The 25,984-nt window shown below is 36.9% G+C and overlaps 1 protein-coding gene and 1 long non-coding RNA gene across 4 annotated transcripts in view; one reads left to right on the forward strand and one right to left on the reverse strand.

Annotated features, from left to right (window-relative positions):
• The window catches only part of LOC117400421 (microtubule-associated protein RP/EB family member 2-like), a 50,698-nt gene extending 41,726 nt beyond the window's left edge, over positions 1-8,972 (forward strand). For all 3 annotated transcript variants that reach the window (XM_034000365.3, XM_059022115.1, XM_034000364.3), the window contains 5 exons: positions 1,707-1,852; positions 2,548-2,761; positions 4,536-4,675; positions 5,267-5,425; positions 7,112-8,972. In XM_034000365.3, the coding sequence (XP_033856256.1) occupies positions 1,707-1,852; positions 2,548-2,761; positions 4,536-4,675; positions 5,267-5,425; positions 7,112-7,186 (734 nt within the window). In that variant the 3' untranslated portion in view covers positions 7,187-8,972. The remainder of the gene's footprint in view (positions 1-1,706; positions 1,853-2,547; positions 2,762-4,535; positions 4,676-5,266; positions 5,426-7,111) is intronic.
• A 9,500-nt stretch (positions 8,973-18,472) lies between these two features.
• LOC131737031 (uncharacterized) lies at positions 18,473-23,512 on the reverse strand. The gene is made up of 4 exons (XR_009328605.1): positions 23,446-23,512; positions 19,922-20,054; positions 19,415-19,598; positions 18,473-18,692 (listed from the first exon to the last, which is right to left on the reverse strand). It is a non-coding gene; the product is annotated as an uncharacterized LOC131737031 (long non-coding RNA).
• Between the last annotated feature and the right edge of the window lie 2,472 nt (positions 23,513-25,984).

Below are 25,984 nucleotides of genomic sequence, written 5' to 3' on the forward strand. Positions count from 1 at the left end.
AATTTGATTCTGACAGCCCTCAGTAGGGATAACCACGGCTTCATACTTGGTCTGGGTGTTCAGATGTCTAGAGCTGTTTTCTTTTGTTAAAAAAAAATAAAAATTCCATGAAGTGAAAAGCTGAAGCTAGATGTTTTTGGATGTCAAAAACAGCTGAAAAACCAAACTGTTCATAATCCACTTGCATCCCTAGTATATAACCAGGCTTGCTACTATTCGAGTTTATTTTTTTGCCAAATAGACGATTAATATTGACGTTTATTTTACAAAGAATTTACCGTTTTTTTTTATTCTTTATTTTTCAATTCAAGCAGCGAATGTGTGAAAACGACCTTTATGTTTTAAGAAAACAGACTTATGCCATTGGAAAACATCTCATTTAGTGAAACCCCTTAATCATATTCAACATGCAACAAAACCATGGTTACCAACATTACAATTGAAATAACGTTTGGTCACAGCTGAGCTACACATTAAAAAATTGTCTCAAATAAATCGTAGTAAACGCAGCATATAAAAGTGTATTACACAGACCTTTATAGCATACATTTACGAGTAAAAATAATATGCACACAACAAAACATTAGATAGTTGAACAGAACTAACTTGCACTTATTATTCTGAGTCTGAGCTTGCCCTTCCTGCTTTAGCACAGCCGGACTCAGTCACTGAAAGGCAGACGAGACTGCTTTGTCCTGCCGTGGAGACTGCAGCCGTCGGCCAGGGTATTGTGCACAATATTCATTAAGTGTTTATCTCTTGCGCCCCATTTTCAAATCAAACTAGTTACTGTCACCGTATACCTATAGCAAACGCTTACCTACACCTTAACCCGCTAATTTCAAAGAAGGCGCTTTGAATGACAGGCGCTGTAGCTGGCAAATGACAGCATTTTAGCACTGCCTCAGTCAATGATCTGTCAGAACAGGGTGAAACTACAGTACTAACGGACCACTGAGATGGCTAACGGCGACCATTCAGAGCGGAACGGAGACGGGACAGACGAGTATAAAAACTACAAACTAGAGATGATTTCTAAATGATTATTTTTGGTAAGAAAATAAAAAATAGCGAGTGGTTTTACCGATGTTTATCGTATATAAATGTATTTCAGTCAAATTCGTATTTGACGTTTGAGCTTTACCGATGTAATATCAAAGTAGCAAGCTTATGCATAACTCTTACCAACATCAGGTTTGCCAAGTGAACTTTTCAATATTTGACAACAAAATGTTTACTATTTTGGCTTTGTATCACTTTTGCAATAATATTTTTAGACAATTTATTTGCTTGCTTCTTTTCAAAAACTACAAGACCACCCCCCCCCCCCCCCCCAGTCCTTGGTTATTTTTCCGTGATACAGTAGGTATAAATTCAGTTAACTGCACTTAAAACACTGGCAGTAAGTTCTGTTCAGATGCCCATTACAGTATTGTAAAATGTTACCAGGTCTTTCATGACCCAACAAGGAAGTTCATGTTGAATTCCAGACTGAAGCTAATTATTATTTAAGACATTGCTGGAATTGAAGCTTGCATACGCCAAATCAGGGCAATGTTTATTATAACTGTAAAACAAATGGATTGGTGCTGCACCACCATTGTGCTTTAAATGGAAAGGTGCCTGGAGCAGGAACAGCAAACTTGCATTTAGCATGAGTGGCCAGTGTAGTGATTTAATGCTGCTGGGTTTGTCCTTTTCTGCAGGCGCAACTTACTGCCAGTTCATGGATATGTTGTTTCCGGGCTGCATCAGTCTGAAGAAGGTCAAATTCCAGGCCAAGCTGGAGCATGAGTACATTCACAATTTTAAATTGCTGCAGGCCTCCTTCAAAAGGATGAATGTTGATAAGGTGGGTACAAACAGCAGAACAGGGTGATGTGTCTCAGGCTTCATTGGATTTCTGTATTTACAAGAATAACTGTTTTTTTTTTAGTTTTAGTTTTGTTTTTTTTCTGTCCCAAAAATACACATTTTCCATTTAGAACCAGCCATTGAGTTGCTGGGAACCTGTGTGCCCCAAATTCTGTGTGTTTATTTTTTGTTTAGTTTTTTCCTCTTGAGAGGGAGAGGCAGGTATACCTGAGTTTATATAAATAGCCTTTTTACTTTTGAGTTCAATGTCCAATGTATTTTGGGCTATTTTAAGTCCTGGCCTAAGCAAAATAAATAAAAGCTAGAATACTGGCGTATGTACTGTACACCAAACTTTTTTGAGACGGGACAAAAATTAAGACTAACACAGTTTGATTTCTAAATTGCAAATATTTTATCTACAGTAACAATTCAGGATTATAATGTTCAAATAATTTAAAAAAATTAAAACAATTTAAATAACTATAATTGTATGGAATAAAATAATGCAGACCACACAAGTCTCAAAAGCTGCCCATACCTTCATGAACTCAAGGTGGTGATGTAGACATTAAATGTGTCCTATATTTAGGACCCAGGTGGAACAAAATCTAGGCTATAAGGGTTAAATTACTTTGCTGACTGAATTTCCATTTACCCTTTTGTGTGTGTGGTTTATTTTTATTTTTTTAGATTATTCCAGTAGAGAAGCTGGTAAAAGGTCGATTCCAAGACAACCTGGACTTCATCCAGTGGTTTAAGAAGTTTTTTGACGCTAACTATGATGGCAAAGAGTACGACCCGCTACAAGCCAGGCAAGGCCAAGACGCCACCCCGCCCCCAGACCCTGGCGAGCAGATCTTCAACCTGCCCAAAAAGCCTCACCATGCAAACTCTCCGACAGCAGGTAAGGCAGAAGCGGAGCCAAGTGGAGTTCATTAGTGGTGTTCATTTATCATGTGCTGGGAAGCAGTCCCTGTCCACATGCCTCCCCCTCCATCATTAGAGCTGTGTCTGCAGAGGAGCAACAAGGGAGTCTGTTTTGCTTCAATCATGAAACTCATAAACATAAACCAGAACACCAAAACCTTGTTAAAGGCATAGCCTAACTGCAGAGTGGCCATTTGCATCTGTTTTAGATGTACAATACCGTGAAAAACTGACATGCAACAGTAGTTTAGTTCAATTAAAAGGTTTCTTCATTTGGTGTCCAATGTGATTTTTATGATTTTTTAAAATGTGCTTTCAAACACAGTTACTTGTTTGAAAGCGAGTTCAGATTATCCTTTTTGGTTGAACTGTTGTGTAAATGCCTACAGAATGTCACTAAAGTTAATTTTCTAAATGTGATTGGCATACATTGAGTCCTGTCGACTCTACCTTGTTTGTTTTGGGGTTAAATGTCGCTGACAGCAGCTCCTGATCAAAGCAACTAGCAGCTGGTAAGCTTTTAAATGTGAAGGCTTTAAAATCCAAATTGAAGGTTAGCTGCTACCTTTTAGGGTTACGAAGGTACGCAAAATTCAGATGAACAAGGTTATGCAAAAACTGTTCAAAGAATGTCTAATGTTTGAGTATATTCTTGGATTTCAAAACACTAATATTTGCGAAAGTGTACTTATTCTTTTAAATAAAATGTGACTTGAAAAAAGGCAGAATTGAAAAACCATAAGACTCTTTAAGCCAGTCTGTAGATCTGCTATTTAGATGACCTATATACATACTAGTAAGCCTGACTCACCAAAGCTGAATATAATTATTATTTTGAATAAAAAAATTGAAATGAAGTCTTGTGATGGATAAAACAGAAAGCACTTTGTTTATATTTTGATACCAAACAGCTTGTTTAAGAATGCACATTCCACATGGCTCAGAACTCCGGGGATCTGTAAATGATGTAGTTCTTGCTGACACAACTGCAAAACTATTTGTTGGGACCAAATTATTTATACTGAGTAAGAAAGGGAAAGGGTTTTGCCAAGAAAACTTTTAACACCATCACTTTCCTATACTTTTGGGAGGGTGTGTGAGAATTGGCTAACTGGAATCCAGAATTATTACTGTAATCCAAAATGGATTTGTAAAATTTGTCATTGCAGTGTGTAATGGAATTCATAATGTACTAAAGAACTATTGATTTATGAACTTCTAATCCCAGGCTTTGTCTCGGATCAGTTCTACCACACATGCACTGAACTCCAGTATAGTGGTGAGCTGAAAGTTACTGTAATCCTCAAACTGCTGTATTAAATTAACTGATATTTGTTGTTTTTTTTTTAATAATGTTTAGCTTTTACAGTCTTTCTAGCGTTTTCTGCTACATGCAGGGCTTTACACTGAGGTTTAATGAAGTGCTCATCTTAAAGGTGTATGTTTTATAATCTTTAGCATTAGTATCCCCTGTACTGGCCTTATTTGTGCTCTTATTAGAAATGAAAAACATTCTTATCTTTTCAGTAAAGCAGCATGGGTTTAATTTACCTTAAAATGACTTCTGCTGCCTCTCTGTTTTGTTGTTGTGTGTGTGTTTGTTTTTTTTTTTTTTTTAAATGCAGACCAAATGTTTTTACTGAAAATATATTTTTTGTTGCACTTACGATTTGAAAACCTCTGTCAAATAATTGTAAGCCAGACTTCTGTTCAATCGTGTTGGGGGGGAAAAAAATATTTTTCACTTTTAGGTGCTGCTAAATCCAGTCCAGCAACTAAGCCCTCAACACCGTCATCCAGGCCCTCGTCTGCTAAAAGGACACCAGCAACGGCAGTGCCTGCAAAGGATGAGAAAGAATTGGAAGCGCAGGTCACGCAGCTCAGTGAACAGGTACTGTGACATGGAGTCAATGTAGAGTTGATGTTGTAAGCTGATTTACCCTGTTGAAATGCTTAATGTATTTAAGTTTATTATTCACTGACTTGGAGATTACATATAATTAAGCTTTGCTAAATAGTTGTGTGTCTTTTAGCGCAGCAATGATTACTCGAGTAAAAATATATATATAGATTTTTTTAAAGTGTTGCTTGAGTAATCACCATTAAGCACAACATCTTCGCCATGTGCAGGGTAGGATAAGCATAGCAAAAGCTGTGTTTTCAAAACCTCTGAGCCAGTGATGCCAATAAAATGTTAGCCAGAAAGCAGGGGATAATGGAACACAGCAGTATTTGAAATGTAAAGATTGGTTTTTGACCTTTTTCAGAGAAATCTTTATTTCAAGTGGTCATTTTACAGAAATTCCACATTGCGCAGGTAAAGGTTTAGAGATGTAGTCTAGTTCCCCACTAAGTAGGCACTATTTTTATTTTTTTTTAAACCATTAATTTAATAAATACTCAATACAATGATTCCTGAAGGTTTAGATAGAAAGGAATAGTGGATCATTACATCATTAACTATGTCCTGTTTTGCTTGCAGGTAAATTCATTAAAAGCTGCAATTGAAGGTGTGGAGAAGGAGAGGGATTTCTACTTTGGAAAGCTGAGGGAGGTTGAGCTAATCTGCCAGGAACAGGGACAGGACAGTGCCCACCTTGTCGAACGATTAATGGAAGTCCTCTACGCTGCAGATGAGCAGGTCAGTAGGTTGGTTGGTTGGTTTGTTAGTTTGTTTGGCCCACAATAAGTAGAACCCCGCCTATGTTCTGTGTGTCTTCATTTCTGCTTTACTCTGATAAACTGGATTATCTGTCAGTGGTGTTTTGTATATCACAATGGTGGTGCCAGCACAAGGTTTAAAAATAGCTCTCTATAGGTGAGACCTGGCTCGACATTTTTCCAGTTACTGCCTGAACCATTTTCCTTGAAATGTCCTACTCCCCCGGCCACTTTGGCTGCCAACATATCTTGTTTGGTGTACTGTATCATGTAGGCGCAGTCAGTCTGTTAACAAACGGTTGTAGTCTGTGGTTTTACAAGTGTCTGAAGCTAGGCATGTTCTCAATAAGATTACAATGTTTGCAGAGCCTTTTTACTGTGTACAAAACCACACTTAAATTTGAACGCAGTTAAGTGTGTTTGTTTTGTGAAATGCTGTGTAAAAACATTTAAGATTTTTTTTCCTTTACATAATGCAGTTGTAAGTAGAAAAAACACTTGTCCTGGCAGAGTCCTTTTTTGTAATACATGGCATAAGAATCAAAGACAATTGCGATGGATTATTGCAGTTATCTGTTTATTATCCTGCTACGGAAAGGGACAACACAAGATCAAGCATTCATTTGTTACCTCAACCTGTCGGTTATGTTTGAGGGAGAGGGTGAGGACAGATGTTAAACTTCTCTTGAAACCAAACTATTTAAACTACAATAGTCAAGCTTTTAAAATGTATTTACCAGCAGTCGGTCATCTACGTACTTGTGTGGTACCGGGCTGATTTCGGGATGAACTTGCTTTATTCTCATTGGTTCATTTTGTGCTATAGTAGAACCTGTCATATCCAACTTAATTGGTTCCAAGGGTCCATCGGATATTATAAATTGGGTAAATTTAGTGTGTCCTAAAAGTATGGTACTGCATGTATACTATACAAAATCAATGAAAATGATTGCAAAACAAAGCACTGTAATACAGTATTTGGCAATGTACAAAACGTCATTGTAAAAACAGTTCTGACTTTTCTCAGTCCATGCCAAAGCAATCCAACACATTTTTTTCTGCACTGTAAGTGCGGGTTAACCTGACACAAAAAAAACACATAAATGTGCACACAAACACAAACTGGCTTTGGAGGTCAATGAATAAATTCCCAAGCAAACCGTCCTATTATTTATTTATTTATTTATTTATTTATTTATTTATTTATTGTTTTATATCTGCAACTGAATCCATTCTGTACTTCTGAGTTGAATTTACTGTTTTAAACCCATAATAAAATATGCCTTGATCAGTATCCATCTGTAGCGTGCGGTTGGTAGCAGCATGTATAAATGGCATGTGGCAGAGGTCCATCGATTTTAATGAAGAGTATCGTGTTTTACAGGATCAGATATGATGGGTTCTGCTGTATTACATTTCAGATTAGCCATTTGTTTCATTTTGCTTTGTTTGGTATTCATTTTTTATAATTTACGCTGCTGTTACGTTTCATGGCAATGTTTATTATATGGTGGATTATTAGAAGATTACAAATTGCATCGATGGAGACTAAGAGTTTGCAGCCTGCTGTGGGGGGAGTTCAGCTGTAGTTTCAGTCCACTACCACCCAGCAGAGTGAAAGACCACTTTTGGGATCGGTTGTGATTTGCTGCTTGTATTTCTGCAGGAAGGGCCAGGCGAACCCCACGAAGACCCGGAGCAGCCGGCTCACGAGGAGGTCCAGCAGCAGGAGGAGTACTGACCGGAACACTTCACAATCGCAGTGTTGACTTTGTGAGAACTCCTTTTTTATTTTTGATTTGTTCCTGAAGAACAAGAACATGTTGCCTCGAGGAGGAGGGGGTTACTTCAAATTCACTGTTTTAACACCGTTTATTCATGTGCTGTAGCGAGAGCCAGGGAAATACTGAATAAAATTTCCATTGGTTCTGCAAGACGCAGCAACCATCTTTCAGTGAGGCATACTGAGTGTTTTTCTAGGACTATGTCACTTAACCACTCCACTGAGGAGCAGATTTGTTCAGAGCTGGGGTAAGGGGCTAGGGGTTTTCAAGGGTAGATCAAATGTATTGTCAATTTGTACATAACCTGCATTAGTGCCATATTATAGTGAATACTCTACACACTCCTTTTAAGAAGACATTTGGGAACCTTTTACGAAACCTTTTAAGAGAATAGCTACACGTTTTTTGATAGTCTAGTTCTAGTTTTATTTTTTAATGAAAGTCTAACAGCTTAAATACAGAACATGCATCCATCTTTAGCACTTAATTTAAATTCACAAGAAATACATACATATTTTTTTTTTTTTAAATCATGCTCTGAAGAAATCTGCTGCAGCCAAGTGGCTATACTAGTGAAGTTGTGTAAGAGATCCACTTATTTGTAAATTTGTAATCACAGTTCCAGGGAAATAAACTACAGATGAATTCACATAGTGATTGGACAGAACACCGTATTCCAGTACTAATTTGTTTTTGTTTTTTTTCTAATTATGCATTTGCTATTACTTCTACTAAATAGCTCACCATCATGCTTTGTTATATATTACATGTAAACTGAAAAGGAATGTAAACATATGTACTGTTTATAGTTATAAATAGCAAAGAAGAAAAATGTGTTGCGGGTTAATTAGATGCAAGAAATGTGTTCTTCAGATGTATTTCACGCATTACATTTCCCACAGTTTGTTGCATGATAGGGTAGAATTTTGACTTTTGAGTATGTGAATAACTTGACCTGCTTTTTATCTTTTTACATATTTAATAAAAACATTATATGTTAAGTGAGACGCGTTTTATAAATGTCAGCCCACAATTTTATTTTTATTTTGTATTATTATTTGGGATTGGTGGAGATGTTTATATACTAAGCTACTGCTAAAGTATAATGTTTTTTTTTTCAAATCGATTTGCCCTATCCTTGCAAAACCTGTTTTGCAATAATTGATTAAATAAATTACACCAGACACTAGTGCAGTGTTAAACTATTAGACATAAATACTAGAGCTAATGTATTACTTAATTAATAAAACCCTGATTTTTGTAATGCCATACTCAGTCTGAGGATTACACTCTATAATGTATGTGTTCAGTCAGTATTTCTCTACAGAAACAATGACACATTTTCTTAAACCAAATATAAGGTATAAATATAATTCTATTTGAAAACAAAAACATGGCATCTTCTTTTGTCTGTTTTTCTTAATTATGCCTTTTTCGTTTTGTTGTGAAAGGTTCAACATGTAACTTTTTATTGTATTTATTTTTTTATTATACAGATATCAATAGGTAAAGATGTTTCTGTATTCTCTGCTTACTATAGTATTACACTTTATACACTCAGAAAACACACGGATTTGGAAGGGGATTCTTTTTTTTTTTTTCAAGACTTGTAGTCTTCCAGACTCTGCAAAGTTTATACTGTGTGACAACTCCAATGTAATTTGTATGTCTGAAGCAAAACAGTGTTTTAATATATGCAGCACTGCTGAGGTTGGTTACAATAAAACTTAATGAGACCAGTGATCTATTATTTTGTCATTATATAAAAAATGGCTATTTTCCCCAATGAATAACAAAAATGTCATTTTGCTGCTTTTAATTAAACCGCTTAAGTTTAAGCACTGAAGCCCCAAAAACTTTGGAACTTATTAAATGAAAGAAATAATTGTAAAACCCTGATTTGTCTGTTTTTGGTAACCCTTGAAATAGTGTGCTTTTGGGATTTAAATTCACCAGACAGGTTTAACCTAACACATACTCCACCAAACTTGGATTTCACTTCTGTGAGACCACAACGAAACATTATTTTCAGCAAAAAAATACTCAATTTTAAATCATCTCTACATTAATCATCCCCTACCTACCTTCCCCATTCTCCAAAGTATAAGAGGAGATTTGAGCTGGTCATTGGGACTAGCATAACATTTCCTTGATACCTGGGCAGGCCACACCCCAAGCTTGGTCCCCAAACAATGACTTAATTGCTTAAGGTGGTGCTGTTACTTTGTTTCCACAGCATATGGGTTGTGAAAAGTGCAATAAAACTGAAATACATTGTGTGTCTTAAATTAAATACTATTCGAGCATTTTCCACTGCTCTACGATGAGAGTGAAGGGTAGAACATGCAGTGATTATGGTATAAGTAGACAGAAGAGTTTGAATAAGGATGTAGCTCTGGCCACAGTACTAGCAATATCTAGCACAGAGGTTCCCAAACTGTGGCATACGTACCCCCAAAGGTACGCGAGACATGTCCAGGGGGTACGCAGGACAAATTGTGTAATGGCAAACATTTTTAGTTTTTATTTTGTTGCATTCTCATAAGACCTGTCAGACTCAAAAGCTTTAAACCACATTGGGAATTGCTTTTAATTTCTGGCGTGAAATGGCGCGTGACACTAGTTAGTTTCAGAAACATAGAGAGGCTGTGCAGTGCAAGACAATCACTTGAGTTCAATGTTTTAAACAAAGTGTTTGATATACTGACAGCAATGATGAAGCTAGAAATGCATGAAAAAATATGACCCAAAAAAAAAGCTTTCTAAACGGTTTTAATCAAAGTGTTTTCAGAGAAAAGGGTACAGATTGGCACAATGTAATAGAAACAAACTAGGAACATTATACATTTAAATGTAGGCTATTTTTAGTAGTTTTTCTTTTCAACACAAGCTGAACTATAACAGTTCAAAATATATTTCATGTTTTCATTAATTAATGACAAACAATGTAAATAAAAGCCTAAATATTTTGATTTATTCTAATTTAATAAAAAAGGCACTTGGTAATATCACCCTGAGAACTGTGGAGAAAAAATGCAGCAAGTAGACACTACATTCTGCAGTAGTCATTACAGTATTATCTGCTCAGAATAATATATAGGTAGTCGTTCCCCCCCCCCACCCCCCCCAAGCAATAACAGTGTTGATGTATGCTGTCCTTTTACCCATTAATACTAGCACCTAAGTTGACATCCTTTTAAAAAAAAAAAAAATCGTAACCATTAAGAAAAGACGGGGAACTGTGCACTGAATACAGAACTGAAATCCCTGTGTTAAACCCAGACAACCAGACTCAATGGTCTGTAATTCTGAACTCGAGGGTGTGTACCTTGCTATGGGGGGAGGCTGTTTTGGTTTGTTCTCAGGCTAGGGTCTCTTGAACATTAGACTGCCAAACTGTTTCATGTTTTCGTGGTTTGAACAACATGACTAGATTAAACCCATAGAATTGCTACTGAAGTTAAGATTTGTAAATTAAGATACAGTAAAGGCTGGTTTACATGCCACAGCCGACTGTCGATGGATTATCGCCCGATTTTAAACGCACTGCTATCATCCATCAGCTCACTATAAACGCACAGCGACGCTGAGGTTCCACTTGACCCAAGAAGGATTTGAACAGAAATGGAAGATTAAGCGCTTCAGTTTGTTTTTACTTACGCTTTACTTTTAAGAAGGAGAAGACGATGTAGTAAACTTTTATATGCGAGAAATCCACCTTAAACGACAACAGTTTGGCGAACATCACAAGCTTGTCCAAGAAATGAAATTAGGTGATGTGTTTTTCACTGCTTAAGAATGCCACTTGAAGTTTTTGAACAACTACTTACAATAGTGTCACCTAATCCTATATAATAAACAAACCCATTAGTAAAGCGAGCTGAAAAGGGGGACTGCTGCTAGTCAGAAAACAGTGATCCTGTAATTTTGAAAGAAGCAACAATCAACTGGGATTTACAAGTTAATGCATTATATAACTTGCTGTGAAACAGCTTCATCAGATAGCCTAGACCTAGATATAAATGAGATTTGTTTTTGTTTCAGTGGGATGTGCTACGGTACCTTAAATAAACATTGTAGCTTTAAGTTGACTTGTAAATGTCAAAACAAAATGTTTTATACAACTGGTACATTACTAACATTTTTTTCTATCTGTAAAACGTATTTTACATACTTAGTTATTTTTATTCAATTTTGAGTAAAAAAAATGGAAGCTGTGATCTTGATTCACCCAGTGCAAGTAACCTGCCTGGCACCGATGTTAAAGTGCCTCATGTTTTTGTTGGGGATGAAGCATTTCCCCTGATATTGTATTTAATGAGACTCTTTGCTTGACATAGCCTTTCAGAAGAAGCAATCATATTCAATTACAGGCTTTCAAGGGCAAGGAGAGTAATTGAAAATGCCTTTGTGATTCTACCCACAAGGAGGCGGGTGTTTAGAAAGACCATTCACGCAAAGGAGATACATCTCTGTCTTCACAACTACCTGCGGCAAGTAGATCATACTTTGCCTTCACAACAGAGAACATCCTGCCCCCCAAAGGCTGTAGACAGTGAAGATGTCTTCTATTAAACACCAATAAAAACATATTTTAATTAATTGACTCTTTGTTGTAAAAAAAAAAAAGATAAATGGTACAGTATGTGTATGTGAGTCATAGTGATAATGCTCACAAGCTGACCAGAGTTGAAGTACAGCCGTGGTTAATGGCTAGTGGGATGTGAAGACGTTTCTTGGGAAACAGGAAACCTCGAATTGGGGAATTCAGCCTCAAGTAGAAAACTCTCAATTTTCACCCATGCCAATGCTCTTTGATATGGGGGTCATCCTATCCAGCCGCATTGCAACAGACTGAGCCCACAAAGTGGTCTCAGACGGTAACAATTTCTCTTAATATTGTTATTCATTCCTTGTCAGCTTTGCTTTCTCTCTTCCTTTGTTCATCCATGCTAGACATATGGCCGATGATTTCTGTACAGGCCGATTCGACATTATAGACAACGTTTTCTCTGAAGTTTTAGGCCCATGCATTTCATTGGTTTGTCACTTTGCTGGATGTTTCCATGTGTCCTGATAAATAGGAAAAAGCATACACTTAATCCTTGGTGATACATTTTTTTTTTCTGTTAGAGTACAATTCAGTACAGAAAAAAATAAAACTATATGATTTTATCGTTATCCCATTTAAAATAGTGTTGAATAAGTATATTATCTTATTTATCTGAATTTTCCAAATTAAACTGTAGCCACTTTTCTGTTAAAGCTCAGGATATTTGCATCTTGCAACATTTTTTAAATGTAATTTTACTCAACGTTAAATAACATCGATCTATGTAATACAGTAGTCTCCGGCTAAGAGAACACCCCTCATGAAGCAAGCAAAGTGTTCTTTAAGAGTTATGCCACCAGACATAATATGAATCAATAAATCAATAAATATCTATTACTTGTCATGATGCACGTGCATCAAAATATGAAATTAACTGAATAAGTAAAATAAAAGTAATAGGCAAGTGTATATTAAACTAAACTATCAAACCAAAAAACACTGCACCCCTATAAAAAATGCAGCAGCAATATACAAGACATGTACATTATTTAACAGAATGCTGAAGCAACTCACCAGAACAGGAAACACCAAATTGCTCGGCGACTTGAGTCTGATTCAGGTTTTTTTTCAGGAGCTTTTTTCCATCTTATTGTAGCAGAGAAACAGCGGCGCATGTTGTCGTTTGTTTACATGCCATTTTGTAGCGATGAGGTGCACTCATGGAAATCAAAATACAAAATGAGTCAATGATATGACGGCAGTTCTGGAAAGATTTAATAAACCAATCAGTGTGCCTGAAGACACTCTCGCAATGACAAGTCACTTCTGAAAATAATTAAACCATTTTAATTTAAGTTTGATGATGATAAGTTATCAGGTTACAAACCAGTACTGTATCCATTGTGAATTAATCCCTATCGGTGCCAAGAAGGTGTTCTTTTAAGCGAAGTTCCTATTCCTTTACAATGGGAAAAATCTGTTAAACCACAAGGGTGTTCCCTTAGGCAAAGTGTTCTCTTAGGAGGTGTTCCTATAGGCGGAGACTACTGTCATACCAACAGCATGATTCCACCCAAAAGAACATCAGTTAAGCTGAGGACTTACTTGCTAGATCTCATGTTTGGTCATAATATACCCACTTTATGTTTTGCCCATCAGCTCAAGAGGATGCCTGGCATTATACATTCTGCAGACTTTTAAACCTTTTCTGAACATCCTTTGCTGAAAAAATAATACGTTTTCAAATTATTCTTTCTGAATTGTTAAAATATTGTCAAATATCTCGACAACTATCCATACCAAGATATATATATATATATATATATATATATATATATATATATATATATATATATGTACAGTGTGTGTGTGTGTATATATATATATATATATATATATATATATATATATATATATATATATATATATAATGTGTATATGTACAGTGTCTTGCAAAAGTATTCAGACCACTGACCAATTCTCTCATATTACTTAATTACAAATGGTACATTGAAATTTCGTTCTGTTTGATATTTTATTTTAAAACACTGAAACTCAAAATCAATTATTGTAAGGTGACATTGGTTTTATGTTGGGAAATATTTTTAAGAAAAATAAAAAACTGAAATATCTTGCTTGCATAAGTATTCAACCCCTGTGCTGTGGAAGCTCCCAGTTTACACCGATGAAAGAAATTGCTCTAACGAGGACACAATTACCTTACTATTGGCCTCCACCTGTGAACCATTAAAGTTGCTGTCACATTTTCTGGATCAAAACCCCACTGTTGAAGGATCATTGGTCAGGCTGTGAATCTGAAGGAAAATGAAGACCAAAAAGCATTCTACAGAAGTTAGAGATAAAGTAATACAAATGCATAGATTAGGGAAAGGGTACAAAATAATATCCAAGTCTTTGGATATCCCAGTGAGCACAGTTGGATCAATAATCAGGAAGTGGAAGCTGCATCACACCACCCAGGCACTGCCATAAAAAGGCCGTCCCTCAAAACTCAGCGCTCAAACAAGAAGGAGACTTGTGAGAGAAGCCACAGAGAGGCCAACAATCACTTTGAAGGAGCTACAGAGTTCAGTGACTGGGAGTGGAGTAATGGTGCACCAGTCAACCATATCAAGAGCTCTGCATAACACTGGCCTGTATGGGAGGGTGGCAAGAAAGAAGCCGTTACTCAAAAAGTACCATCTGAAAGCACGTCTGGAGTTTGCCAGAAAGCATGAGAGTGACCCAGCTGTGAAACAAGAGTGTCACGTAGAGTTCAGTCACATGAAATGACAGTGTCGAGTTATATAGTTTTTATCCCTTCGGTACCGGTAATAAGTGTTGAGTTACGAGTAAAGCGTGGTGTGAATTAAAAAATTAAAAGAGGCAGGATGCATATATTTTATATGGAGAAAATCCGGGACCAAGACTGTCTATCGAACTAAGCGAAGGTGTCGAGTTATCCACCAGTTGAGATAACTGAGGTTGACTGTACATATATATACAGACGTGCTCAAATTTGTTGGTACCCCTCCACAAAAAACGAAGAATGCACAATTTTCTCTGAAATAACTTGAAACTGACAAAGGTAATTGGCATCCACCATTGTTTATTCCATATTTAATAGAAATCAGACTTTGCTTTTGATTTTTTATTCAACATAATATTGTAAATAAGAAAACAAATGAAAATGGCATGGACAAAAATGATGGGACCGCGAACCTAATATTTTGTTGCACAACCTTTAGAGGCAATCACTGCAATCAAACGTTTTCTGTAGCTCTCAATGAGACTTCTGCACCTGTTAACAGGTAGTTTGGCCCACTCTTCCTGAGCAAACTGCTCCAGCTGTTTCAGGTTTGATGGGTGCCTTCTCCAGACTGCAAGTTTCAGCTCTTTCCATAGATGTTCGATAGTATTCAGATCAGGACTCATAGAAGGCCACTTCAGAATAGTCCAATGTTTTGTTCTTATCCATTCTTGGGTGCTTGTAGCTTTGTGTTTTGGGTCATTATCGTGTTGGAGGACCCATGACCTGCGACTGAGACAGAGCTTCCTGACACTGGGCAGTACGTTTCGCTCCAGAATGCCTTGATAGTCTTGAGATTTCATTGTGCCCTGCACAGATTCAAGGCACCCTGTGCCAGGCGCAGCAAAGCAGCCCCAAAACATAACCGAGCCTCCTCCATGTTTCACTGTAGGTATGGTGTTCTTTTCTTTGAAAGCTTCATTTTTTCGCCTGAGAACATAGAGCTGATGTGACTTGCCAAAAAGCTCCAGTTTTGACTCATCTGTCCAAAGGACATTCTCCCAGAAGGATTGTGGCTTGTCAATATGCATTTTAGCAAATTCCAGTCTGGCTTTTTTATGTTTTTCTTTCAAAAGTGGAGTCCTCCTGGGTCTCCTTCCATGGAGCCCACTTTCGCTCAAAAAGCGACGGATGGTGCGATCAGAAACTGACGTACCTTCACCTTGGAGTTCAGCTTGTATCTCTTTGGCAGTTATCCTTGGTTCTTTTTCTACCATTCGCACTATCCTTCTGTTCAATCTGGGGTCGATTTTCTTCTTGCGGCCGCGCCCAGGGAGGTTGGCTACAGTTCCATGGACCTTAAACTTCTTAATAACATTTGCAACTGTTGTCACAGGAACATCAAGCTGCTTGGAGATGGTCTTGTAGCCTTTACCTTTACCATGCTTGTCTATTATTTTCTTTCTGATCTCCTCAGACAACTCTCTCCTTTGCTTTCTCTGGTCCATGTTCAGTGTGGTGCACACAATGATACCAAACAGCACAGCGACTACTTTTCTCCATTTAAATAGGCTAAATGACTGATTACAAGATTGGAGACATGTGTGATATAATTAAAGAAACTAATTAGTTTGAGATATCACTATAATCCAATTATTTATTATCTTTTCTAAGGGGTACCAACAAATGTGTCCAGGCCATTTTAGAATATCTTTGTAGAATAAGCAATAATTCATCTCTTTTCACAGCTTCTTTGCTTTATTCTATGACATACCAAAGGCATGCAAGTATACATAATAAAATAGCTTTTAATTTCATCACTTTTCCGGAGGAATGAAGCATTATTTCAATGAGCTGTAAGGGTACCAACAAATTTGAGCACGTCTGTGTATATATATTTATATATATATATATATATATATTATCAGTTTGTAATCATTTTTCTAGTCTGTCTATCTACAGTAAACATGTATTCTATGGTCTGGCTATGTGTAATGAAAAGTTAGGTCTGCACCTTTAACCACACATGAAACACTGGTACATGCACTTTCTCTTTTTTCAATGGATCTTTGTAATCTGCTCAGTTGACTGCATACAGGCAGGGATAGCTTGTAATTATGCTGAGCAGCTTCTCAACAAACAGCCTGTCATCCATTTTTAAGCAACAAGATCAGCAATGAGGTAAAAGTTCAGTTGATTTGAACTCTCAGCGACTCTGCCAGCGACTGTTGTTTTCCAGCGGGGTGATTGTCAGGTGACAGCGATGATCGCCGGTCACTTTGCTCATTAACGACGGTCAAGTATACCGGCCTTATCTCTGCTCACAACAGCAGAACAATAAAATAATATGTACACTGCCTGACCACTTTTACCTAACGTGAGGTCTGGCCACCGTTTGCCCTGATCACAGCCTTAACACAACATGACATAGACCCCACAAGAGAATGATTATATTCAGTCATTATATTTCATACAATTGGTGCAGAGGTAGGCAGAGAATCGTGATGATGAATGCGTTGCTCGGGTTCATTCCAAACATGCTCAGTTGGATTGAGATCCGGTGATTGTGGTGCCTAAGGAAGATGCTTGAAGTAGTTTGTAAACCATTCACACACAATTACGGAACAAGTGATGGGAACACTATTGTCTTGAAAGTACCCATCGCTATTAGGGTATAAGTACAGTACTGTTGGGTGGTGTGACACGGATGGCTTGGTGGTGTGAGGTCACAGACCTGGAAGATACACACAGACACTCAGACAGCACACACAGGTGGCCTTCTAGAAAATGCAAAGGACTTACCAGGAGAACATGTCCCACACAAGGATGAGGTCAAATCCAATCGGTAAGACAGGCCCGAATAAAGTAGCCAGGCAGTATCACAATCTATTTCTTTTTCATATATGTATTCATTTTTCAGAATAGAAGAAAGAAAGTGTTTAATTGTCTTTCCTGTTAAGCAGGATTTTACACCTTTACTTATAAGCTGGGTTGAAAATAACCCTTCATTTAAGTTAAATATCCAAAGTTTAAGGGACAAGCAATTTCGGAAGTACAAGTTAAATAGGAAACCTGTGTAATTACAGAAAGTGTGATAGCATTGTTATGACCTTATTGAATTAAATAAGTCAGCACAGTGCTGAAAGTTCAATTGGTCTATCAGTATGCAAGGATGCATGTATGTTAAAATGTTGCTGTGTGTTAAAATGCTGGAGAAAAACAATGTTTTGCATTGTTAATTCTTAAATCTACAATCTACATTTCAGCTTTCATGATTTACAAGATCCAAAAAGCAGTTTTTTTTGTGGAAGTGTGTTAATCTTGTGGTGAATTGACAAGCTGTGCTGCAGCAACAGTTTTAAAGTAAGATCTTACCAAGGAAACAGCTGTGGGAAACTGAGTGTATCAGCAGATCTTGTTTATCCACTGACTTAACTGATAAGCTTTGCCTAGTAAATATGGGTGGAAATTGACAAAATAAACCTTAAAAATCAGGCCAGTATTTAGTGCCTAATTTGGTACTTTTCTTAAGTATTTCCATGCCTCTCAGCAGCAGTTGGAAATGCCTTCCTCAGGGAATGTTTCAGAATTCTATAAATATGCTGCAGAAAACAAGGTCAGGCCTAAAATACCAGCAACATATCCATGAGAAAATAGGGCTACTTTTTAAAAATACAAAACCCACAATAAGAGCTTTACAAGTGGTAGCAGTGGAAGGCTGCTGGCAGAAAGTAGTAATGACTACAATATTATTAACACTAAGAAAATTGTCTTAAAAAAATACAGTTATTATAGCATTTGATTCTGTCGGTTTTCAGTATTCTGTTAAAAAGATTAACAGCATATCATAAATGTAACTTGGAGAAATTAATTTTAATAAATGTTACACAAACCCATTACAAATGTATTTATTTATTTATTTAATTTCATAACCGCTAGAATGCTTATCTGAGATGTAACTGATCCCTAATTACGTACCCTCACAAACCATTTGGTCTTTTAAATGCAAGAATAATGAATGCCCCTATTCTATAGCTTTCCAGTCTCAGTCCGAAGAAGAATGCTTTAGATTTCCTGTATTTTTCCAGCAATGGCCTCATTCCTGATGGCGATTCTCCAACGAGAAGATACAAATGGTCAAGTGTTTACTCAGCTGTTTTCCCTGCAAGCATGAACAAATTCATAATTTTAACAGGATACATTTTTACACCACTGTTATTAATCATCAGGGATCCCAGAAATCTGTTTTCTGCGGAATAATGCGAGAAAAATATGGATTGTCTATGCTGTGGGAGAATTTTTAGTTTTACACTTGGAGCAGCATTTTAGCCTTTTATTTTAATTGCGGAATAACACAGATTTTTTATTTTTTTTTTTTATCTGAGAATTTTGCTCTTTTTAGTGGAAACTAGTTTGTGTTATGGTTTGCAGAATCACCAAGGATTACTGTTCCAAAATTGCTTTAAAACACATACAGTCCGCCACACACAATTCTGGGTCCATCTCCTCATCCTACTGCTGCCACGGCTTGCTAAGTAGTCCCTGGACCTTTCCCCAGCCACACATGAAAACAATGTATGGTCTGAGGCATTGTGGCAGTAAAAAGGGGTTCAAACTATTTTCTTATAATACACATTACTATTGCAGGAACTGTAGACTGTAAGGTGAAACGGGAGTCATTAAATTGGAGCTAACTATGCAATACATTGTTTTTGTGAGGTACGTCTATCACGTGATGCAATCACTTTCGTCTCATCTAATATATACAATAAATTGTATATATGCAACTGCATCGTACAAGGATTTAGTATCTGCCCGATATTAAAAAAAACGGTATATTTATCCATATGTTATGTATTGCTTCAAGGAATGGCAAATACTTACCATGCAGAGGCCGTAGTGAACATGTGCTATTGTCAAAAGCAGGGTGTGGCCAACAATTAAGATGAACTCTGACTGCACCAGTAGTCCAGTTGGAAAAGCACTGACAATTCCAGCTAATTGGAAACAATAACCAGTGAAAGACCTCCAACCTTGTGTTTGTCATTTGGCAAGTAATCAGCCTGCACTGTAACAATAAAAAGAATATGTAAATACAAGACCAAAGCAGACAACTGGAGAACATTTTAAACATTTGTTAGTCATTGTCACTTCTCTGCAACATTGGGGCTCTAATACAGTAGGGAGGTGGGAGATGAAGTATTGGGATTCATTAACTACTAAAAACAGCACATCTCAAATGCTTATTTACTGTAGTCTTCTGCTCTAAGCAATTTTTGCAGATGGGGAACTTTAACTCAATTATAGTGAACTAGTTTATTGAATGACATGAAGTTAGTGGTTAGCCTAGTGGTTAACCTAATCCGTGGTACCACCAATGGCATTATTTACCTCAGACAGCGTACATCACTTCACTGCTGCTCAGGTCTTTATTCTGCCTTCAGTCAATTCTTTCTTGATACAGTGCTGGGCATCTGTATTTATTGTAGCAGTAAATTCATCAGTAGTGTTATTCTTTCATGCTCTGGAAATAAGACGTAATATACAATAAACTACAGTATTCCTTCCAATTTAAGATGCCCTTGAATTTAAGATGCAGCACACATTTCCCACACTCAATTTGAGGAAAAAATAAAACATCAAATAAATATGCATTTACAAAGATACAACCTCAGTTACACATGAAACAGAGACTAACAGAAGTAGATTGGAGTAAAATAGAGAAAACATCCACAGAGAAAGGACGGCTATTTTTCAAAAATGTAGTACTAGAGGCGCAAAACAATTACATCCCAAAAGTAGACAAATCACAATCTAAAACAAAATGACCAAAATGGTTTAATACATTAATTAAAAAACAATATTAGGAGAAAAAAGGAACTTTACAGAGTGTTTAAAAGGGACCAAGAACAAAGTACACAGAACGAGTACTTGAAACTGCAAGTGCAAGTCAAAAGGATGTTAGAAAGGCCAAGAAAGAGTTAGAAATAAGCATTGCCAAGGGGGCTACAACCAATTCCAAAAAGTTTTTTCCAATATTATAACAGCAAAAGAACATTCAAGGAGGAAGTAAAATGTCTAAGAGATAGAAATGGCAAAACATTAGATGATGAGAACAAAATAGCAAATATATTAAATAATTACTTTTCACAATTTTTTACAAAGGAGGATACGGGCAACATACCCCACATGTCGACCTGTTCCTGTCCAATTTTAAATAACTTTAGCATAACAGAGGCAGAAGTGTTAAAGGGACGAGGAGCTCTTAAAATAAACAAATCCCCTGGGCCAGATGAGATCCTCCCAATAGCACTCAAAGAAATGAAAGAAATTATTTACAAACTGCTAACCAAGATCATGCAACAGTCTCTTGAGACATAAGAACATAAGAAAGGCTATAAACGAGAGGAGGCCATTCAGCCCATCTTGCTCATTTGGTTGTTAGTAGCTTATTGGTCCCAGAATCTCATCAAGCAGCTTCTTGAAGGATAACTGGGTGTCAGCTTCAACAACATAACTGGGGAGTTGGTTCCAGACTCCCACAATTCTCTGTGTAAAAAAGTGCCTCCTATTTTCTGTTTCTGCCCCTTTATCTAATCTCCACGTGTCACCCCTGGTCCTTGATTCTTTTTTCAGGTCGAAAAAGCCCCTTGGGTCGACATTGTCAATACCTTTTAGAATGTTGAATGCTTGAATCAGATCACCACATAGTCTTGTTTGTTCAAGACTGAATAGATTATTTTAGCCTGTCTGCATATGACATGTCTTATAAACCCGGAATAATTCTGGTCGCTCTTCTTTGCACTCTTTCTAGAGCAGCAATATCCTTTTTGTAGCGAGGTGACCAGAACTGAACACAATATTCTAGATGAGGTCTTACTAATGCATTGTAAAGTTTTAACATTACTTCCCTTGATTTAAATTCAACACTTTTTACTATATATTCGAGCATCTTGTTGGCCTTTTTTTAAGCTCCCTTACATTGTCTAGATCAGTGTTCCTCATTAGATGTCCCGCGGGCCAAAAGTGGCCCTTGGGGTCCCAAGGAGTGGCCCGCCTCTGTCTCTGTATAATCCCGCCGCGTTTTGTACATCTTTATTATTATTATTATTATTTTTAGTACGTACTTTTGTATTTTTCATTCCATTTTCACCATCGCCACTGCCACTTTAACCCGCCTACTTTTTTTGTTATTCAGCCAATCACAAAATCTAAATCGTAAATCCTACTCTTCTTATTGGTTGTTGCTCGAGAACCGTGTGATCACACGTCAGCTCCTGTCGGCATCAATACAGCTGTGGTATCTACTGTAAAAAATGGATAGTTTTATAATTCACAAAAAACTAGTAAGAAAAATGAAGAGCTTTCTACTGAAGCCACCAATACTGCTCCCAGTCAAAGTACAACAAGCTAGTCCCCAGCGCTCTTTGATTCTGAAGATGTTTCGTGCCAGGCAGCAAGTCCTCACATTCAACCGACACAAGTAAGGAGTAGGCCTAATAAAAATGATTCTCTTAAATACTCTGTCTGGGAGTTTTTCTTTATTGAGTTAGAAAATAAACCCATCTGTCTGATTTGTCAGAAATTAAATTCGAAGGAATATGGTAATTTGAGATTTTTTTTTACCCCAGGTTAAATTCTTGACCCCAATCAGAGGTCTAGTTAATTTCTATAGTACTGTATAATTTCTGTTATTCTGTGTTTATTTTTAACATTTCGTTTTTTTTTTTATAGACGGACAAAAATCAGTGTCGAAACCTCCTGTGTTATTTCAGTGTTCATCAGATTTACGCCTGTTTCATTAATTTTTTATTTATTTATTTATTTTCCGGGTGTGTTTATCTGTTAAAACCTAAAATTTGTAGCCCATGATATGACATAACCTGATCAGTTTAAAGGAGTGCTTGCCAAGGTTTTGAAATCCTTTTTCATATGTGCTTTCTTGGTGGTGCAATGTGTTTCAGAATCATACTTAAACACTGTACGTATATCAACTGTAAAATTCTTAAACATACAGCTAGGTTGTTAAACAAGCAGGCGACATATTGTGCTGTGCGATTTAAATGGTGATTATTTTATAGATGAATTGCTCACGTCCCAATGGTAGACTGTGAACATTTGTTTAACATATTTTTCCCTGCATGTCTGAAAGCATACAGTACATACACATCTGGAAAACATCCAAATGGAAATAGTCTCAACAGCAAAAAAAAATGTAAATGTACTGAAGCCTCTGGACTATGGTATAAAAGTATTACTGTACAATATACAGCTGTTTAAATTAAATAGATCACATAGTGGCAAAATAACAGCGTTAACAATAATGGTTTGAATATTGTTTTCGTTTAGCAGAGGGTGAACTTGATTTTCTATTCTGTATTTGCAATTAATACATTAACTATGTGCTGTACAGTATATAGAATTCCAAAGCCGGATACAAACGGTGATAGGTGGTAGACTCAGATAGTGGACACATAGATCAATTTACATATGAATAAAAGGATACCACAAGGGTCTTATTTTTTGTTCATTTATTTGATTCTTTTTCTTATTATGAAACAGTGTTACTGATCAGATGTGACTACAAGATGAATAATATATATCAGATTGATTCTAGTTGCTATAGAAACCCTTTGTTCTCTCAGAATGGATTATGAGGCTGTGCTGAGAATCACCAACAGGAAATATATTCATATATTTACGGAACTTTAAGGACTGTTTTAAAGGGATTTTTTAGGTGTATTCCGGGTTTTTCAAAGCACTGTTGAACCTAAGTGATATTTATCAGCAATATTTCTACAAACAGAACATTTTGTGAATACTGCCCTATATTTCTGTCCTAGATCTATAAAAAAAAACTAAGAAAGTAACATGTTACATAGGGAATTGCACTCAATTATTTAAAGTATACTCACTGATAAATGTTGTAAAGTGTCTGTGGCAAGGAGGGAAAAGCACAGCAACCTGAAAAACAGAAGCACACTCTAACACTGAACACCTACACAACTGACTGCTCCCCTAGACATAGGTGAATCATTAACCTCTTGAGCATTCTGCAATCCTTTCAAACGTATAATAAATATTTAGATACTGTAAACTGGGACCTTTCACACTGTTGCGGATACGCAGCCTTCCATTGTATTTGGCAGTACTGTGAATCATTTTTAACAGACACATGTTTTTTTAGTTGAACTAGAGCAAGTATGCATTAATGGTATGCTGCAGGGGTAACAGCTTGGACGGGCATGGATAGAAAAGTTTTAGAAAGACTTTGGGACCCTTCATCTATCAAAAGCCTCAAACAGAAAGTACCTGGCTGAGGGTCCAGCAGCAGTGTATGTAAAGTTACAGCAGTGCTATTCAAACCTGTGACCCCTCTGAATAAATAGATAGGAGCTCAGTAATCTCCTTCTGGAAAGAAAGAAATGCCGTGCAGGCTGAGCAGCATATGCTATGATATTCAGGTACAACTATAGCGGACCTACAACAATTTGACAAATCGATGGATACTGCTTAATCCAGCTGAGGACTTTTGACCAACATCTTGTGGTCATGTGGTTGAAGAAACCGATTCCCTACTTGGAAAGAAAATGTGTTGCCATTATTATGTTAGGCACGTCCCAGTTACTGTGTATGCTTCATTATCTACAGAAGCTAAACTGTTAAGTATTTAAATTGTTTCTTCACTACAGCTATAAAAGTTACATCAGAAACTACAGAAAAACAAGGCATGTCCTCCTGCTGAGCGGCTGTGTTACATAAGCCAGCTCTGAGTAACTCTCTGCTCTAATAGAAGTCAGATGAGGCCTGCACAGCTGCTTCTTAATGCAGCAGACGTCAGATAAAACATCAGTTTCCTGTTGAAGAAATGTTTAAATTTGAATATAGGGCCTTTCGACAGGAAGTTAAGAAAAAGGATTAACGATGAGTCCTTCACACTAAATACAAGGGGCCACGTTTAAAGGTCGAATATGTTTACAGCAGAGGAAAGAAAAGGGTTTGGGACTTGGTATGTCAAATGAGTTTTGTATGATTATATTTAGCCTAGAATATGAAACCATTAAATAATAACCTATGGGAGTTGAAATGATTAACTTGTTTAGACAGCTGGTATCCCAATCTGCATAAATGCATAGTAATATTCTTTCAACAATGACTCCTTATGTACAGGGATTCTGACTTGAGGGTTAAACCCGATAAAGCCTGATTGTTACCTGACACCCCCTACTGATTTATTTATTTATTTTTTTAAATTAATGTTAAACATGAATCAAACATAAAATTATGTAACCTGACACATCCCTGAAGTAATGTTGTGTAGCTATACTAAATAAGGGATTTAACCCCCCAAAAGCAAAAAATAACCCCCCCCCCCCCCCACCCCAAATCTGAACATGTACTTACTTTTATTAGCAACTACTGTATATTAACTGTATATTAACACACAGTAAAACAGTTAATGTGAAAACTGAAAATCCATAATCTCTCTATATTGATGAGGTGATTTACAAGGGTTGTGCCAAAAGCAAAATATGAATATTGTGGCAAAATCACTTTCCCTTTAGAAACCGATTGTTTACCTTTGAATTAATGATATGTTTAAATGCCTCCTGGTGGTGAGATACTGTAAATGCATATAACTTAAAGAAAGTCAGTATCTTAAAAGGGAAGTGTGACAGGGTGGCTGGGCGGTGATGTCACGGCAGAAGCAGGAAGGGAAACACACCAGTACTGCAGATTAAAATAAATGACGTGGCGCGCCTTTTTATTTTTAAATAACAAAAATAAATAAAAGTTTAAACAGAAAAAGACACTGTGCTCATAGAGCAAAATAAAAGGGTAAACAAAAATAATCATGAACACAAAATAATAAATAAACCATACAGGTCAGGCTGGGCAGTCGCTGTCACTGTTCCTGTATTGTATTATTTTATTCAGTTTCGTTTTTGCTCTCGCTCTCCTCGCTCTCTCTCATACACTCCTCTTAAACACCCACCACGAGCTGGAGAGCTGCAGGCTTTTTATACCGGTGACCATCTCCCGATTAGCAACAAATTAAATAACCTAATTAATTTGGGAGATGACCACCTTCTGCATGAGCTTTGCTAATTATTCCTGGCAGAGGACGAGTACCCACTTTTTAAATAAAACAATAACAAAACCTGCAGCGCCTCGCCGTCACAGAAATAAATACATAAATAATAACAAAAACAAATACAACATACACTGCACAGGGGCGGAGGCGGAGACCCTGATCTAAAAATAAATAAACAAATAAATGTACAGTGCTCGCTACCGCCCTGCTACAGGAAGGTAATCTGAATTGTTGGACACTCCCCTTCTCTGGTTACACAAGAAACAAACTAAAAAAAACAAATCAAAGCATGAGGACATTACCAAAACACTGGAAAAGACAAAGGGGGGAGACTCACACAGGTGGGAGACTTACCTATA

This window comes from Acipenser ruthenus, chromosome 4 (assembly GCF_902713425.1).
Source record: "Acipenser ruthenus chromosome 4, fAciRut3.2 maternal haplotype, whole genome shotgun sequence".
Lineage (NCBI taxonomy): Eukaryota > Metazoa > Chordata > Actinopteri > Acipenseriformes > Acipenseridae > Acipenser > Acipenser ruthenus.